Consider the following 16,589-nt stretch of genomic DNA (forward strand, 5'->3'; position numbering starts at 1 on the left):
TCCGTCCTAGGGTTTTATCATATTTAAGAGGACAAATATTCAAACAATTCAGTGGAAAAAAAAAAATAATCTGTTTTTTTAGAGGCTAAAACACATATCTTTCTGCATATTATCAGCTTCCATCGGCTTTCCAGTTTTGTTGGAGGGAGTTTAGGAAACATCAGTGTTATTACAGGGCAGGACCAATGGGAATGGCCCGCACAGGCAGGAACGCGAACCGCGTGCATGCTTGTGTGTGCGCCTGTGTGTACACAAGCAGGGATCGGTGACGGTGCGGAAGGCAGCTCAGCTCCTATAAAAACCAAAGGCAGCACAGCGAGGAAAAACCCACGACTGAGCAAGGAGAGGCAAGGTGCAGACACTCCGTTTGGTCGATCTTCAGAGGGGTTTTCCTACTGAGGCTGGGGGATATGAATAGAGAAGAAACAGATTTGAGTGGGAAGTCACTATTTAAAAAAAGAAAAGAAGTCATACTTCAGATTTATGTGGAACAATTTAGGCTACCTCCATATTAAGTTTGGGCAGGGGATCTTACACCTTTAACACCACACCCCTCCTCAGAAACTATTAGGCTCTCTGTGTACCAATGTAGAAGCTGTCGACTGGAATGAGGGGGTGGCACCATGGTAAAAGCTGTGGACAGGAGCTGCCTTAAATATACTGATGCCTGTGTGCTGCATAGTTTGAACCACTGAACATTTTGATGGAACCAGTGAATTAACTTGAAAAGACTTTGAAGGGAGTAAACTGGGCAAGGTATGGCAAACACATTTACCATCATCTCGATAATCACTGCTTGTACTATTCCCTGTGTAATTATCAAGAACTTCAACATCTTTAATATTAATTTTGAAAACTGGGAGAATCACCTGTATTGCGTACCCAAATATAACCACATATGACATCATCAGTGGCTGCGGGGGGGGGGGTTACACCAGATGAACCGCACATGGCACCTGAAACATCCCCCAGGGTACTCAGTGGTAACGGCTCTGAAAAGAGAGGGAAAAAAAATCAAGTTATACTTGCTCCTGTAAACAAATGCTAGAAAAGCAAGAACCTACAAGAAACTTCTCGCGTCAAAGATGCTGTTGTTTATACCGTGGAAACGAGGCAAAGGACTCAATTCGTCACGCGGCCCAGGCAGATTTAACTCGAAGAGCTGAAACATTCTCATCCATGACAGCAAGAGGCTTTTGGCATTATTACGATCTTCGGCCTTCTTGAGTCTGATGTATGTAAAAAAAAAAAAGTAAAAAAAAAAGGAACAAAACAAAACTGCACGTCAGTCAGCTGCAAAAGGAAAAGCATTCAGCAGAAAGACCAGAAACTCTGCATTTTTAAGCCGCAGTTTTAATGCTTTCGGTGCGAAAAACACGAGCGAGCAATTAAGGGTTAAGCCTGAGTGGGGGTCGAGCGATAGCTGACACCCGCCCAGCGCGACGGCCTCAGCTGTCTCCCTGAGGTTAACCAGCGGGAGCCGTTCTGGAAACCACAGCCGCTCAGCCACATGCCTGGGACACACGCGAAGCACACGCACACGCACACGCACACGCCCGCCCGCCCGCCCGCCCGCCGCGCGAAACCCGACCCTGCTCCTGCACACGTGTGCGGTGCGTTAGGGCTATATCGGGGATCAGATTAACAGGAAGAAGTAGGGGATGGATATTATATATAGATAAAAAAACGCAGATGTACAAAATAAAGAGATGAAAGATAATTTGTAGCCTGATCTCTTAGCTTGATATTCTTGCAGTCACTGGAGATTGCTGACTGGGGGAAAAGAGGTGTGCAAGCAGAAATATATATATATATCCCTAAATGGAAGCGGGCCTTCTGGAACAGGGCTGTACGGCATGGAGAAATTACAGGCCACAGTGAGGGTTAAATGCTTTATTTTGGCTCAGCAACAAGCTGCTGAATCTCTGGAATAGCCTTGCAGGTTGCCATCAGGCTGCTTATATATATATATATATTTGACTAGTCTCTAAAAGGATAAGCAGAGATCCAGGATGCCACCCCCCCCTGCCATTCATCCTCAGTACACCTTTGTTTGCCACATCCGTTATTCAAATTCCCGGTAACGCTAGCTGAGGTGTTAGCTGACCTACCCGGGAGACTGCAGTATCTGCCAACAGCGGTAAATTCAAATTAAACCTCACGCGACAAAGCTTATTCAGAGACGTTTAAGATAAATCATCTCAGCCCAGTGAGTAAACGCGTCACCGTGACGACATTCCGGGCAGCTTGAACTACGTCCATTACCACAGCAATCATGGATGAAAAAACAAACCAAATGATAGTCTTCAGGCCGGTCCTGCAGGGTAATACTTAGTAAACATAATATTAGTAAGCTAAATTAAAAATGTTTATACAAAAACCCAGAAAGTAAAACATACTTTTGCTTGCACATCATAATCTATGTTTCTGCAGTGATTTTTTTTTCCCCCCATGGAAGGTTTATAGTCAAATGAATAATCCATCACAAAAATTCACATGCAATATATCGCCAACGAATCCTAAAGCATTTTATGTTGAAAACGATGCATACATTTTCCGTCAAAAAAAAATGCATCGTTTTTTTGGCCAAAACATTTCTAAGGATGGTTGCAGAGCACTCTGAAAGGGATTCATTGATGGACGATGGAGACGGGAGACAGCCCCCCCTCTCGAATCACATGATGCCCACTCATTCCGGAATAACGACGTCACACTGCCGCAAAGTGAGACACAAGGGAGGTAATTGAATTAAGCAGATCCTGTGACTTTGTTCTCAATCCCAGGGGGCTCTTTGCTACCCTGAGACTTGGGTCACAAGCTCAACTAGCTTTTATCAACACTAACTTAAGCAGATTGCAGTTTTGTCCATATCCCTCCGAAACGACACCCACTGCCATCACCGAAAGTCTCAAACTGAAGGGGCAGCTTCTTAACTGTGTGAGTTCGCTGAGACGATATATTTGCATTTTTTTATGCAGTTATATTTTATATACTTAATCAGACAAGGACATTGTCTGTCGGTGTCCCATCTCATTCAGGTCAAGAGATCTGGCTCAGCAATCAGAGCAAGTAAATGACTGGCTGTGACCCCGACCCAACAGCCAATGACTGCCGTTCTAACACCACCACAGTACATACAGTCAGCAGATACTTAAGTTCAGTCCACCCCAGAGTTCCTCTGTATTGTGATGTCACTCACCTCCACCCATGCTGTTTAAAGGAACCAGTTAAATGAAACCGCACCTCCCAACACCCATCCCTAAGGACTCACAGGCGGCTAATGATGCAACGCCTCACCGCCCAGACCTCTGCCCGACCCTGGGGCTTCCACTCCTCTCACGTGTTTGGCTTGGCGCTGCTCGAAGCGAGCGGACAGCAGCCGTTAATCTGAGAAGGCCGCTTTGAACGTTTTAATTACTTACAAACTCTGAATGATAGAGGGGGAGGGGGAGGCGGTAATGGATTCCAAATGGGAGATGTGTAAGGGGAGGCCAGGGCGACGGGGTGAAGCAGACCTCTGTGAGCGCCACGCATGTCCGCCAGAACCAGCTCCGCCTGACTGGCTTACTTGTCAAAATAAGAAATCAACAGATGAAACAGCACAGACCCTAATCAGGGACTTTCTCCCATAATACTTCATGGTAGGTAAAACCTACAAGTCAGTGACCCCTTTGTGTAGGGAGTGGGAGTTCAACTGGTTTGGCCTCAACTGGTCGACATGGGATGGTGGTGATGGTAAAAATTGTAGTCCGGGGGAGACTGAGGGACAATGACCACGGTAAAGGTTATTATTAATTTTTTTTTTAACCACAAACTCCACAACTGAAAATAGTCTCGCAACCTAAAAGTTGAGTTGAGAAACACTGGTCTAGGGGGTGAATCTAGTTGGAGAACAAGAAGGACAGACTTATTTCCTCCGAAACTTACAGGGAAGACACAAAGGTGTTTCAATCCACGCTTTGCACGTTAGTGTGACAAATGGCGCGCGGGACGAAATGAACTTCAGACAATGAGTGATCGGCTGCATTTCCATGACCGTATGCCTTGATGGGGAAAAAATAAACGAAATGTTTGAAAAAGTCTGCTGGGCGACATCTTGATTATAAATGAGTCATGTCTCCAAAGATCCTTCCGGAATGATGTGCATAGCTATAATAAGTAAAAAGAGAGATAGTTGAGATAGTTAAATGATCACATGTCATGCATAATATTTTAACAGTCTCTGGGCTCACAGACCAGCTTCTACAGGCCAGGGCTAAATTTGGGAGGATTCGGCTGTTTGGGGCTTTGCGAGATAAGCTGGTGCCAAGCCATGTGTGCTCAATTAGTCAGTGAAAGAATTAAACAACGTCGAGATAGAGATGAAATGGGATCTGACTCAATGGGAGAGTGTGCACATCTCTTTCTTTAGGTCTTTATAATCATATTGGGCAGAATACAAGTCTCAACCAGCCTTTGAGCAGGGAAGATCACCACCCTCTTACACTCTTGTTTATTCCATGGTTCAGAGCCCGCTAAGTGACAAGCATGCTGGGAAATCATACTCACACACACACAAAAAAAAAACACACACACACACAATTAAAGAAAAACTGTACCCCAACAACCCACATCTGGACTTTCCAATACCTGAATTCACTCAGAGTAACAATGATCCACTAGGAGTTCACAAATTAAAGAAGGATTAACTGACTTAATTAAATGAGACGTAAATAAGCTTCTCCTTTAAACCACATTTGTGTTACTGACGTCGTTCGGACCAAGGAGATGGTTTCTCGGTTCGTGTGGGGAGCCCGCGCTGGTAATCCCTATAAGCCGCTCAGATCATTCATTTTAATTGCTCACTTGCAAGGGCACTTTGCCTGAAGCCGCCATGACAGATAACCCAGCACACATGCGTTTCAGGAGAGGCTCTCCAAACATCATGACTTCAGCGCGTCTGCTTCCTTATGTTTGCTCAGCCTCACCTTTTCGCCATCTTACCATTTTTTTGTTTGGATTTCAACAGTGACTCGTGAACAACCTCAACCCCACTGCGGACTCAGTGGCAGAAGTGTCTGATCTTACGCAGCCCACACAGATGTTCTCCAGATGTTCTGTGAAGGGGTTTGTGGACATGATCTGTCATTTCTATACCACCCATTCAAATTCCTCTACATTTTAATATATTTTCATATCAATTCATTCATGATAATTATCTTTAGTGAAACAATCAAAAAAAAGTATAAAAAAATACATTTTCAGCCCAGCTCAGCCCACTTCAGATAGCAAAGCTATTTTTTCCAAATAAATGTCCAATTAAAGTTTAACTAATCACAGAAGAATGAAAATTCTTCCATAAACTCGCGTCCCCAAGCCAGCCCCAAGCACAGGAAGTGCTTTATTATGCCTCTGCGTTCACCTTTAATTGGACATCTCAGCAGACGGAAAGTTCTGGAACAGAGAAGCCCAACCTTGACCTACACGTGTCACAGGGTGTGCTATTTTTTAGCTGCACCATAGCACTCCATAGCACTCCATAGCTTTACTAAAGCAAGTATTTTGATAGTCAGTCAAGTCACCTGGTGCGTCAGAGATTAATGACACTAATTGGATGGTCATTAAAATGTCTCCTCGAAAGAGGGATTCTCAAGTACAGGACCAGAGAACTTCTGGACCAGGCCAATACCTGTGAAAAAGATTCTGTCCCTCCAAAAGTTCGTTATTAAATCTCACAAAGTGTAAAACACACATAAACACACAGCATAAGAGACTGGCATCTCCTTAGGGACTCATAAATACACTTAGCTAAAGACTACAAACACTTCAGGTGCACACATTAATTATTAGCCATTTAAGGGGAATTAAAATGCCAAAACAGTAAGATGAAATGTAACTTAATATTAACAAAAAAAAAAAAAATTTAAATGACAAAACTTACCCATTTTTTATGTGTTTATAGTAACTGAAAATGGATTCATTAATGTTGTATTGACATGCAATTATTCTTCTGGTGACAGATCATCCACCCCAGCAGTGGCTGAAGAGGATGGGGACAACAAAGCTCAGCATCTCAGCGTCCAAACTCTGCTAACAGGTTCAGGCACAAGATCCAGATAGGATGAGATCATAATCACATTCCCAGGTGGAAATGATACAGGCGAAAGCCGATTCATACTTTAACAAGATACAGCACTGGAAATCACAAAATCATCTGCGGCTTGGCATTGCGAAGAGCAAACTCCAGCACAGAGGTCCTGGGAGACAGATCAGCAATCAAGACTGGAACGACTTAAGGAAAATTGAGCCAGAAGTTCAAAAACAGAATGTGACCTCGCTCTCCGCCCAATTTCATAATCATTTTTCACTGCTTCTCTGCACACACAATGGCAATGAGACCCACCCCATTAGCCAATATAATATAAGAAGAGCATAACTGACATTAGACCACAATCTTATGGCCATGCAACTGTCCCTCTCCCAAATTACTGTAATTCCAAACACCAACATAGTAATTTAGGATGCAGGGGGCGGGGGGTGGGTTTTCATGCCTCTGGAATCGTTAATTATAGCATTTTTTTTTTTTTTTAAACATTGGTAGTGAGGTTTCCTGAAGGACGACTGCATTGGATCTCGCCATAAAAAAAAAAAAAAAGAGAGAATCACAAAATTTCCACTGTCAGAAGTTGCAGCGCTTTTCCAGCTGACCCACTGCAGGCTTTTGGAGAGGCAGTGGGGGATTCTGGGATTGCTGTCATCGGTCAGGTGACGGAGCTTGATCTGACGAGGAGCAACCTTTGGAAGCAGGCAGCATCACAAAAGCAAGTTTTGGTGGAGAAAAAAAAAAGAGGATACCAGCCTTACAGAAGGTGAAGGATGAAGAACAGAACTCTTCCTCACTGTTTCCTTCGATTTTAAAACGCAAATAATATGGGGATATAAAGACCCCAGCCTGTCTAGAACATAATATTGTATTTAAAAACCTAGTGGGTATGGTTAAAGGTATAGTTTCCAACAGAATATAAACATAGAGATGTCAAGGTCCCAATGAATACTATCAGAGCCGAATGATACATTTTTTATAAGTTTCTCATTAAATGTCAGCTCTTAGTTACAGGTTTCCAGGCCATAGGGGATTTCATAACCTTTTTTTTTATCATGATGGAAATAAAATATGAAAGCAAATATGAGCGGAAAGCTGACCTAAATACCACTGAAACAAAATGATTTTATTGCACTATACAGAATGTGAAAACAATCTGCCTGACTCACATCAGGAACCAGAGCACGACTTGGATCGGCGACGCGGACAGGTGTTTGGGTCGCAGCCGAAGGGATGAGAGCTCACCGAATTTCCGGTGGGTGACTTGGGACCGGGAGTGCAGGTCAGTATACAACACCCAAAAATAATCACAATGCTCGTGAGGTACAGCGGAATGAGTCCCAAAAAACAACCACTCACATGATGCAAAGAGGAGTGGTGAAACTGAGACGACCATTCACAATGAGTAACTCTTTAACTGGCCGTGTTTTCAGAAAAAGTAAGAACATCTTACACATAGCAGCCAATAAAGGAGTTCCTTACCCTCCTTGAGTTTTATATGCTGACCCAGGATCAGTTATCTGAAGGACTCACAAAACACCCTTGAAAAAAAACAACAAAAATGGAGCTTAGAAATTAATTGGATCTTGGATTAAATGTGCAACTAAACAAGCTATAAGTCAGTTAAAAGGAACTGGAAACCTACATGCTTAATTGCACATTTTAATTTCAACTTTTTATTTTTATTCCGTTCATTTTTGTATACTTTTGTCTTGATAGCTTGTTAAATTGTATGCTTCATGACAGCACCTGCACCGGGACAAATTCCATGTACGTTTTGTACTTGGCAAATAAAAAGATTCGGATTCTGATACTTACAGTACTTTCCTCCATTACATCATTACGGCCAAGTCCGAGCTGCTCCTCCCTGTCGCCGGAGACCTGGGTCTCGTCAGCTTTGATAAAAGCAGATGTGGGTCCAGGGTCAGCCAGAGATTGTCTTCAGCTGCCTTCCCAAAATCCCCCACCCCCCTTGTGCTGGCCCGCCTGCGCTCTCTGGCCTTGGACTCCCTCCCCCCCCCCTCCTCCCCAAGCCTAGATGGCACTGCCCTATTCTCTCCATGCCTCCGGCCTGATCAGCTCTTTTAAGTTCCTGGTGACTCTGGGTGGATCTGTTCCAGAACCATTAATCTATCGTCAACGTGATGATTACGGACACGGATTTGCAGCTTGATGTTTGTTAGGGTTGCTGCACTCTGGATTAAAGGAAAGGGATGACTCATTAGTTACCAGGAAGTAAATTATATAAAACCAAAAACGAGGTGGGGTGGGGTGGGGGGGCAATCGCATGCCCTGATCCTTCATAATACAAAGGCAAGGTTTTGTTTTTTTTTAACCTTAATTTAATATTGTATCTCTTATGAGACCATGAGTACAAAATTGAAGATAATTAGTACTTGTTTAATTATTTACTCTTTTACAGCACTTAAAGGTCTGAATGGATGACATTGTGATGCACAATGGGGTCCTTCTTCCATGAAGGTTGACGTATCTTCACAGGACAAATAGCACGGGGCCCGTCCTGGCCTCGCACAAGGACCCGCATTGTCCTGACAGCAGCCTCGGTGCACGACCGGCCGAATGGCGCGAGTGATGGAAAAACGGTGGATGGCAAAGGACGGCCACCAGCCCGGAATGGTGCGTGGAAAGCAGTCGCTGTCTTAGACACGCACACCAAGACCCCAGGGGAGAAAGACTACAGGACACAGAGGGGGAAATTCAGTAGAGTCCAGAGTCTAGGATCAACCAGTGTTTAATATAATCCCCGTGTGGGCTGGTTTGACTTCCGGACAACCCAAAACCCAGAAACCCCAGTGCTAAGTGTGCCTGTATACATACGCTCTCATGATGCTGCACAGTCAGCCACTGCTGCATTCATGTCATGCACGGAAACATACTGTATATTTACTCTACAAGTAAAACGGCCAACGGTAGCCTAAACCCAACCAGAGAGCTGCACTCCGCACTGTGAGGAGAGTTTCAGGTTAACAGCTACTTGCCAGGAATTAAAACTGAGCTGTGGCCAAAGACAGGCAGCTTCCCAAACAGGGAGATAAGAGCCGCCCCCTGATAAATGGCACCAGCCAAATCACTCCCACCCGGGGGCAGGGCGACTCCAACCGGCTTTAATTAGCTTCCCGTGATGCTTTCCAGCATCTGCAGCGCAATTAGTCAGCAGACCTGCGGGAGGCGCATCTGTAAACAATCACTGCTCCCTCTATTAGGCGTGACACGAGCCAAGCCGCGTGGACGCGGTCGCCTTCCTGCACAGCCGGCGGAGCTGCTGCATCTTAACTCCCAGCTCAAGGCGGCCCTGTGCTCCTGCTTGACCTTAGAAGGATCCCATAGATAAGAAGGAAATCATCCTTCAATAAGAAGCTACAAGAACATCACCTAATTTCTCTTATACCTTCAGCAGACTGTCAGGAACTCCTTCTCGGGCCCCCGTAGAAGCCAATGTCCTCTGATAATCTAGCTCCACTATTCCCCCACACTGGGATTAACCCCATTGGCTAGTGTTCATGGCAAACATCAAGCTAAAGAGAGCAAGAAGAGAGATAACAGAATTACAGAACCCGTAACTAGGTGCCATGGGGTCATTCAGCCCCCTCAACCTCCCGAAGTCTTTAAACACCCCTGTTCTCTGATGAGGTAAGCAAGTCTGAGGCTCTCTTGACCACAGCCCCCCCAAGTTGGTGGTACACTGAAAAAAACTGAGATGTTATTTTCCTTTGTTTTACAACAAATGAGCGCTGAGCGAGGAAACTGTGACCATAGCCACCTACCACACCCCTTTATGCCAATTCATCTACTCTCCTTTCTCACCCTCCTCCTGCCACAAGCCTCATCCCCCTTTTTCTTTCTTTTTTTTTTTACTTGACAAGGAGGTAGCCGTCTACCCTGAGGAAAAATCAAACCGATATTACTGGACTTGACAACACTTGGAAAGCCCCCACCGACTCGCGACCTCTGACCCCACATTGCTTAAGCTCTACCATACCCGTAGTCACACTGTACACTAAAGCCATTCATGTCTGTCAATCCTGCCCATGTTGGAACAGCGTCTGATTACCCAACATCAGGGATTTGACAGACAGGCTTTGTTTCGCAGGCTGGGAAAAAAATATATATCCATTTGTTCGTCCCTTTTATTTATATTACAGATTTTCACTGGTCCGTTTAAAATATGGGTTTAAAAATGCTTCCCCTGGAAAACGCATTAAGTCTTCCAGGTCTAAAATTATGCCACAATTATACCTTTGTTCGCGTCAGTGTCGTATGAAAACATGTGGCCATTTTGGTGGTACTCCGCATTTTCCATTTGGGAAACGAATCCGTCTCCTCGAACTTTCCCCGCTCACTTTCTTAATCTACCGCTCCTTTGTTCGATTCCGCTGTATTTACACACACATCCTGCTCGTTGCTAGTCCATCAGGCGACAAAAAAAAAAAAAAAAAAACCTGGCCTGTTTTTTGTTCCAGAAAGGCAAAACACTGCGCTTTGAAACCTTGATGTTTTCTTAGTTCGCCGAGGCTGATGATGATTTAGTATTTGAACTCGTCTGTCAGCCACAGAGACTCTATATGTAGCATGTTAGACTGGTGCGAATCGCAATATTCTTTCTTACAATGATAACATGCTCATGTTTGTTCTGGATCTAAAGCTCCCACATGGATATTCTTCTCTTCCAGGGAAACTCGAAATGAACTTCGTTTTTCCCAGTAGGCCGGAACGGTATAACATTCTCACCTTCGAGACGACTGTGGACTAACACGCGTTTGACTGGTAAGCCGGTGCTCCGTGCCCGATTACTTGAGCATCTGGTTCTGGTTCTGCTAAGTGGGCCCCCCGAAGCAGGAGTTCAGCACCAGGAAGCACTGGACTCCTGTGGGCCAGTAATTAAATGCGACACAGACTCGTATACACACATAAGTGAACACACAAACACACACACACACACACACACACACACACAGACCTGTAATCATATAATTGTGGGGACCGCTCAATAATTTCTACGAGAAAAATGATGACTATGAAAACCTTAACCCCTAGCCAGCCCATACTTTATAAATAACCAAACAAAATAAGTGTTTTTGCATTTTTAGTTTTTTTTGATTGCAGTCACTGAATTTTAGAAAACTGAGTTTTCCCTTTTGGGGACCAGGAAACTTGTCACAACAAGGTGAGAAAAGCAGGTATTCATCACGTTGTGGGGACATTTGATCCCCACAATGTAAGTATATCTGGACCAAAACACACACACACAAACACACACAAACACTCAGACCCACACACACACTTGGATTTTATCAAGATGGATTGGCGGCAGTTTGGGCACTAATCATGCACTGATTAAGAGTCACAACAAAAGGGGATTTCATTGTGATTAGTCTATTTTTGTTTCTACTTTGCCTGAACTGGGGGCAGGTGGGGTTAGAGTCTGCCCTACACTCGTGTTTCCTGTCACCCTAATTACTTCAGGCAGGCGGGAGGAAGTGTGTATGTCTGTTTGCCTGCTTTTTTTTTTTCCTTGGGGGGGGGGGGGGGGGCAGTGGTCATTTAGAGCAATGCTGCAGGGCGGCAGCAATCCAGCTGAAACGAAACGTGCGGCTTGGATCCGGGTTAACTGGCCCGCCTCCCGCTCCACTGTGCTGGACGGGAACGTGCCCCCACCCCTGCTACCTCTGCAAAAGGTGGACTAACCGGAGGAAAGCAGGCCAAACGTCTCACACGTTACAGGCCTGCCGACATTATCGCCAGAAACGAAGGAAAAGCTTCAAGAAAAGGGAAAGGAAATTAAGAGCAAGAGAACATGGCAGAGCGAGGACGGCTAGGAAGGAGAAAGGACCCTGGAATCGTGAACAGATTTATTCATTAATCAATAATGATTAAATAAATTTTAATGCTGAAAAAATAGGGGAAGCCTTAGCTTTTGGTTGGTAGTAATTTATTGACAGTGCGACGGTATCGGGGGGACAGGGGGTTGCATGATGCAGGGTGAGTCCAGCGCAGGGAAGCCCAATTTGGGTCCAACTTCTTGTTCGTCCCGGTGAGACCATTGCTGCCTATTGAGTTGGGCTCTAGACAAACAGAAGAGTGAGAATATCTCTAGGTTCTTTGCAAAAAAGAACCAATGAAACACACACACACACACAGTTTTGTAATTATATCTTTCTGGGGACTCTCCATTCCTTTCTATGGGTAAAGCTCTATTCCCAACATGACGGACCTTAAGTCCTACCCAGCCCTAAGACGTTCTTCTGCACAACTCCCAGCAAACGCACCTCACCGAAGCCTGTGAACACTTCACACTGGGTTCTCCACAGTTTACTGCACATGTGCAGGTTACTCTATTTCAGATGGATTCAAACCATCTGCGCCATTCTGTCTACAGGTTCAGGATGATGGGGTTTCATTTAGCGCAGAAAAACATGTGGGTTCAATCTGGAGGGGGGCTCACACAAACACCCACACACACTTACACGCGCACAGAATAATTCAAGCACAAAAGTGGACACGCTCGTATTTCCACATCACTCACCGGCAGATGTGCATAAAAAAAGGACGTGTACACACTCAGGCACAATCCTTCAGTTCTTAAATGTCCACAAGCACTCTGGCACCAGCCTGTTTTTGGCCCAGATCCCAGCCTCAGCTACACCCTTCCTTTAGGTGCTGATTTATAGTTACCTTGGCGACCAAAGTGGGCCTCTGTACCCCCAACCAATCACAGAGTTGGTTCCTGTGGTTCCGTACAGTAGTCAGGTCACTCTCCCTAGATAGAATATAAGACAATAAAGATAATGCATAATCATTAATTATTTCTGGAACACAAAGCCATCAGCCATGTTTGAGGAACTGCTCATTCTATTTTTCCATTCCTTTATCTGATACTTTTATCCAACGTGAGAGTACAGAGACGGGCTACAATTCATCTGCGTTCCCAGGGATTTGAACCCATGACCTTTGCATTGTTGGGCCAGTGCTGTACTTGTTGAGCTACAGGAACAGAGTAAGATAAAGCCTGTAGAGAGGTTGCCACAGGTCACAGACAAATGAGCAAACTATCAGGCCATCTGGAAGCCAGGCCCCACTAAAGTTTGTAACCTGGGTTCCATAGCACTAGGTCTTTGCCACCATTAGCCATTGCAGATCTTGCAGACCACAGGGAGACTGCAGGTTCAGACCTCACATCAACTAAGAGTTTGTGGGTTAATGTGTACAGCCCAACACCCACCAACATAATACAGCTTAGAAGTCCAACTGGTTCCCTCAACCCCTCAGCCAGCACTGACCAGTTGGTATCGCTCAAGAGGTTCATGACTTCGTCCATGACATCAGGCTCGATGACGTCGTCGTAGGTCAACAGCATCTCGTACATCTGGCTGGCGGTCGTCTTTCTGATCTGTGGCAAGACGCAGGCGTGCAGCATGCGATGAACCAATGACGCGCGAGCAAAGCTGGCTGATGTCACTTCCCCTTTTTGCCCCTGCCACAATGTTACCCTTGGCTCTCCGAGGCAGGGCTGATGGTCTTAAACAGGGGCTTTGCATTGTTCCAGCACGGACTCAAAACAGGATGGACAACCTTGTGAACTCTCTGAAACATGTTTGTTTTGCGCTGTCCTCGTGTTTTTCCAGAAAAGTGCGGTACGGTACATGAAAATAGTCCCTCGCAGCTGGGATTTCGCGTCAAGCTGGGAGGCTTGGGGTAGGTATAGAGATGTGCCTCCTTTAGCCAGCAATAATAGCAGAGACACAGTAAACACCCTGATGCTGGTGATTGTAAAAGACCGAGAGGATGTCAACGAGTGAAGAAACCGGTAGTAAGGATGACAAATGGCCAGTAAAGAGAGCATCTAGATGAACCAACTTGAGTAAGAAGAACAGAGCTTAGACAAAAGGTGGAGGAACGAGGACAGCCTGTGTGAGATCAGCCAACTGCCAACAGGAGCTTAGAGTTCCCTCTACACCGCGAAGACCCTAAAGCTGCCCCACCGCCCTCACCAGAGCCCGAAAACTGAGACGTGTGTCGGAGGGCCTCACCACAGGGTAGGGGTAACAGAGCAACAGCAGCAGCTGGAACAGAACCTTCTTCCGGACCTCGCCCTGAAACTGGATGAGCCCGCAGAACCTGAGTAGGTGGGAGTGATAGAAAAAGAAAGAGAGAGAAAGGGGGACGAGGTAGGGGATAGAAAAACAAAAGGCTTGTATGCAGTGCGTTCTCGTGTGTGGTGATCTACAGCCATCGATCGATGATGACGACAGCCTTACACTCCTTTTGCTTTGGCCAACGTAAACAATGTGAACGCAAACATCAACGGCAGAACCCCTCCTCAAGGCAGACTGAGAGTTTCCCCTTAACGCTCACGCTTAGCCGCTAAGGACTGGGCAGCATAAGAGAGCAGAGGATCACATACACAGCGATGCTGGAGCGAAGCTTCTGAATGTCCTTCGACTTCTTCATCTCCTCTTTACAGAGCTCCAGGAGGTCCATGCAGAATGAATGGCTGTTGGGAGCAGAGATAGACACGGGGAAAGGTTCGAGTCACTCATACTGGGACAGATGGTTCCCTGGATTAAAAAAAAATAAATCACCAAACATTAGTAGGTAGGTTGCATGATGAAGGATGAAGGAATGAGACATTTAAACAATGGGCTCCAGGCTCAAGAAGAAAACCTGAAATGCTTCAATGACACAGACAGCTCCATCTTTGAATGTTTATGGAGTAAAACTATAAAACGTTCAGCTACAATGTAAAGAAGATCCTCCACCATCTGGTGTTAAAATGACCAGCATATAGGCATGATGGGAGTAGATTGGGGGGGGGGGTACCACACTCACTTGTCCTCGCTGGTGAAGGTGTCGAAGCAGCCTCTGGCCAGCATCTGGTCCAGCATCTTCAGCAGAGGGATGGAAACCCTGAGGAAGGTGGACAGACTGACCATTGCACCCTGTCCCACTGCACCCTGTCCCACTGCACCCTGTCCCACTGCACCCTGTCCCACTGCACCCTGTCCCACTGCACCCTGTCCCACTGCACCCTGTCCCATTGCACCGTGAGTTTTTACGCCAAATTCTAATCCCACGTACACAGGATCACTTACATCCTGTATTGTGGGTACAATGACTCACATAGACATGAATGACTCTAAAATCTCAGTCCTATATTTAGGCTTTAAGTATCTTCAATGGCTGAAGACTCAAGCACAACATTGCTACTAGCTTCTAGCTTCTTTGCCATTCCTCAAGCTACTGCTGTACCAGTTCGGTGCCAGTCGTAGCTACATTTATGCAGCTTATGAGCATAAATTAGCAGGAGAGCATAGTGGAGAAGATTCCTCAAGGGTCATGGGTCTGGTAATGTTACATCTGGCCTGGACTGTCAGTTCTTCGAGCGTTTTCAAGCTTACATAATAGCTGGAGGAGCCACAATCCATAACAAAGCTGGCCGATCCTGCACCATCTACGCCATGTGGACAACCCGGGTCTTTGACTGGTCATAAACCAGTCTTGGTTACCCTGAATCCTGGAAGTGATGCCAACAGATGCTTTCCCCCTCCGGAATAATCGGCCAGAACGATACACTCGGTACACTTATTAAGCACTCGAAAATGATTTATCTTATGGTGGGGCTACAGGGGTGAGGGCCGAACCAGGGTTTAGAGAAAACCGCTGCCCTGTGACTCTCACAAATGGACCCGGCGCACGAACTTCCCACGATCCCCCTTGGAAGAGGAGCCCCAAAAGCCAAGCTTTCCGCTTTAATGGTCTCGTCGAGGACATTTAGAAATGATGGCATAAATGTAAAGGGGGGAAAAAAAACAAAAAAAAACTACGCTTGGCTGGGGGAGAAGATGTGGGCGTGGTTCACCGTGGAGTAAGGCCAGACTAACCAAACCGCAAAGCTGCATCGGTTGGGCCTAAGGCAGAAATTGGTGATTTGTAGGGCGTGTGTCTTTCTTAGGGTTGGGATTTAATAACTCAGAAACACAAAATCCCGCCACCCAGTGCATACTGTGCTCCAAGCTGCAAACACAAGGCCGTCCAGCATCAGAATCGGAATCGCCTTGTTCGCCTAGTATACTAAATTACGAGTAATTAACAAGCAGCGTTTACGAGGAGCGTACGAGGAATACGAGCATCATTGCAATCTGCCTGCTATGCAGACAGACCGTCTCCACTGGTTCCAGGCAGCATGGAGAATCCTTCCCATCTGCATATATCCAGCTGCACAGATGATGCAACCACACCGCAAACCATGCCATGTGTATATCTGCGCACTATCCATGTGGACAGCTGTGCAGATAATCCCCCCCCAGCAGATACCTGTCGTTGCGCAGATGGTCTTGGAATATGCGCAGCAGAGTGCCTCCGAACTGCTCCAGCGCAGGCCGGTCCTGCTGGATCCCCTTCAGGTAGTCGAACAGGGACTGTGAGGAGTAACGGACCTGCAGTGGAGAAGTCAGAGGTCAGAAAGCGGTGGGGCTGGCTAGGTGAGGAC

At 45.9% G+C, this 16,589-nt stretch overlaps 1 protein-coding gene across 1 annotated transcript in view; it reads right to left on the minus strand.

The window, feature by feature from the left end:
• Window positions 1-12,015: 12,015 nt before the first annotated feature.
• tbcd (tubulin folding cofactor D) overlaps window positions 12,016-16,589 on the minus strand; it is a 29,154-nt gene continuing 24,580 nt past the window's right edge. Inside the window, exons 32-38 of the mRNA XM_023829214.2 lie at window positions 16,415-16,536; window positions 14,930-15,007; window positions 14,505-14,594; window positions 14,131-14,218; window positions 13,381-13,490; window positions 12,776-12,860; window positions 12,016-12,165 (exon numbers count right to left, since the gene is read on the minus strand). Coding sequence (XP_023684982.2) covers window positions 12,151-12,165; window positions 12,776-12,860; window positions 13,381-13,490; window positions 14,131-14,218; window positions 14,505-14,594; window positions 14,930-15,007; window positions 16,415-16,536 — 588 coding nt within the window. The 3' untranslated portion in view covers window positions 12,016-12,150. The remainder of the gene's footprint in view (window positions 12,166-12,775; window positions 12,861-13,380; window positions 13,491-14,130; window positions 14,219-14,504; window positions 14,595-14,929; window positions 15,008-16,414; window positions 16,537-16,589) is intronic.

Source organism: Paramormyrops kingsleyae, chromosome 22, assembly GCF_048594095.1.
Source record: "Paramormyrops kingsleyae isolate MSU_618 chromosome 22, PKINGS_0.4, whole genome shotgun sequence".
Classification (NCBI taxonomy): domain Eukaryota; kingdom Metazoa; phylum Chordata; class Actinopteri; order Osteoglossiformes; family Mormyridae; genus Paramormyrops; species Paramormyrops kingsleyae.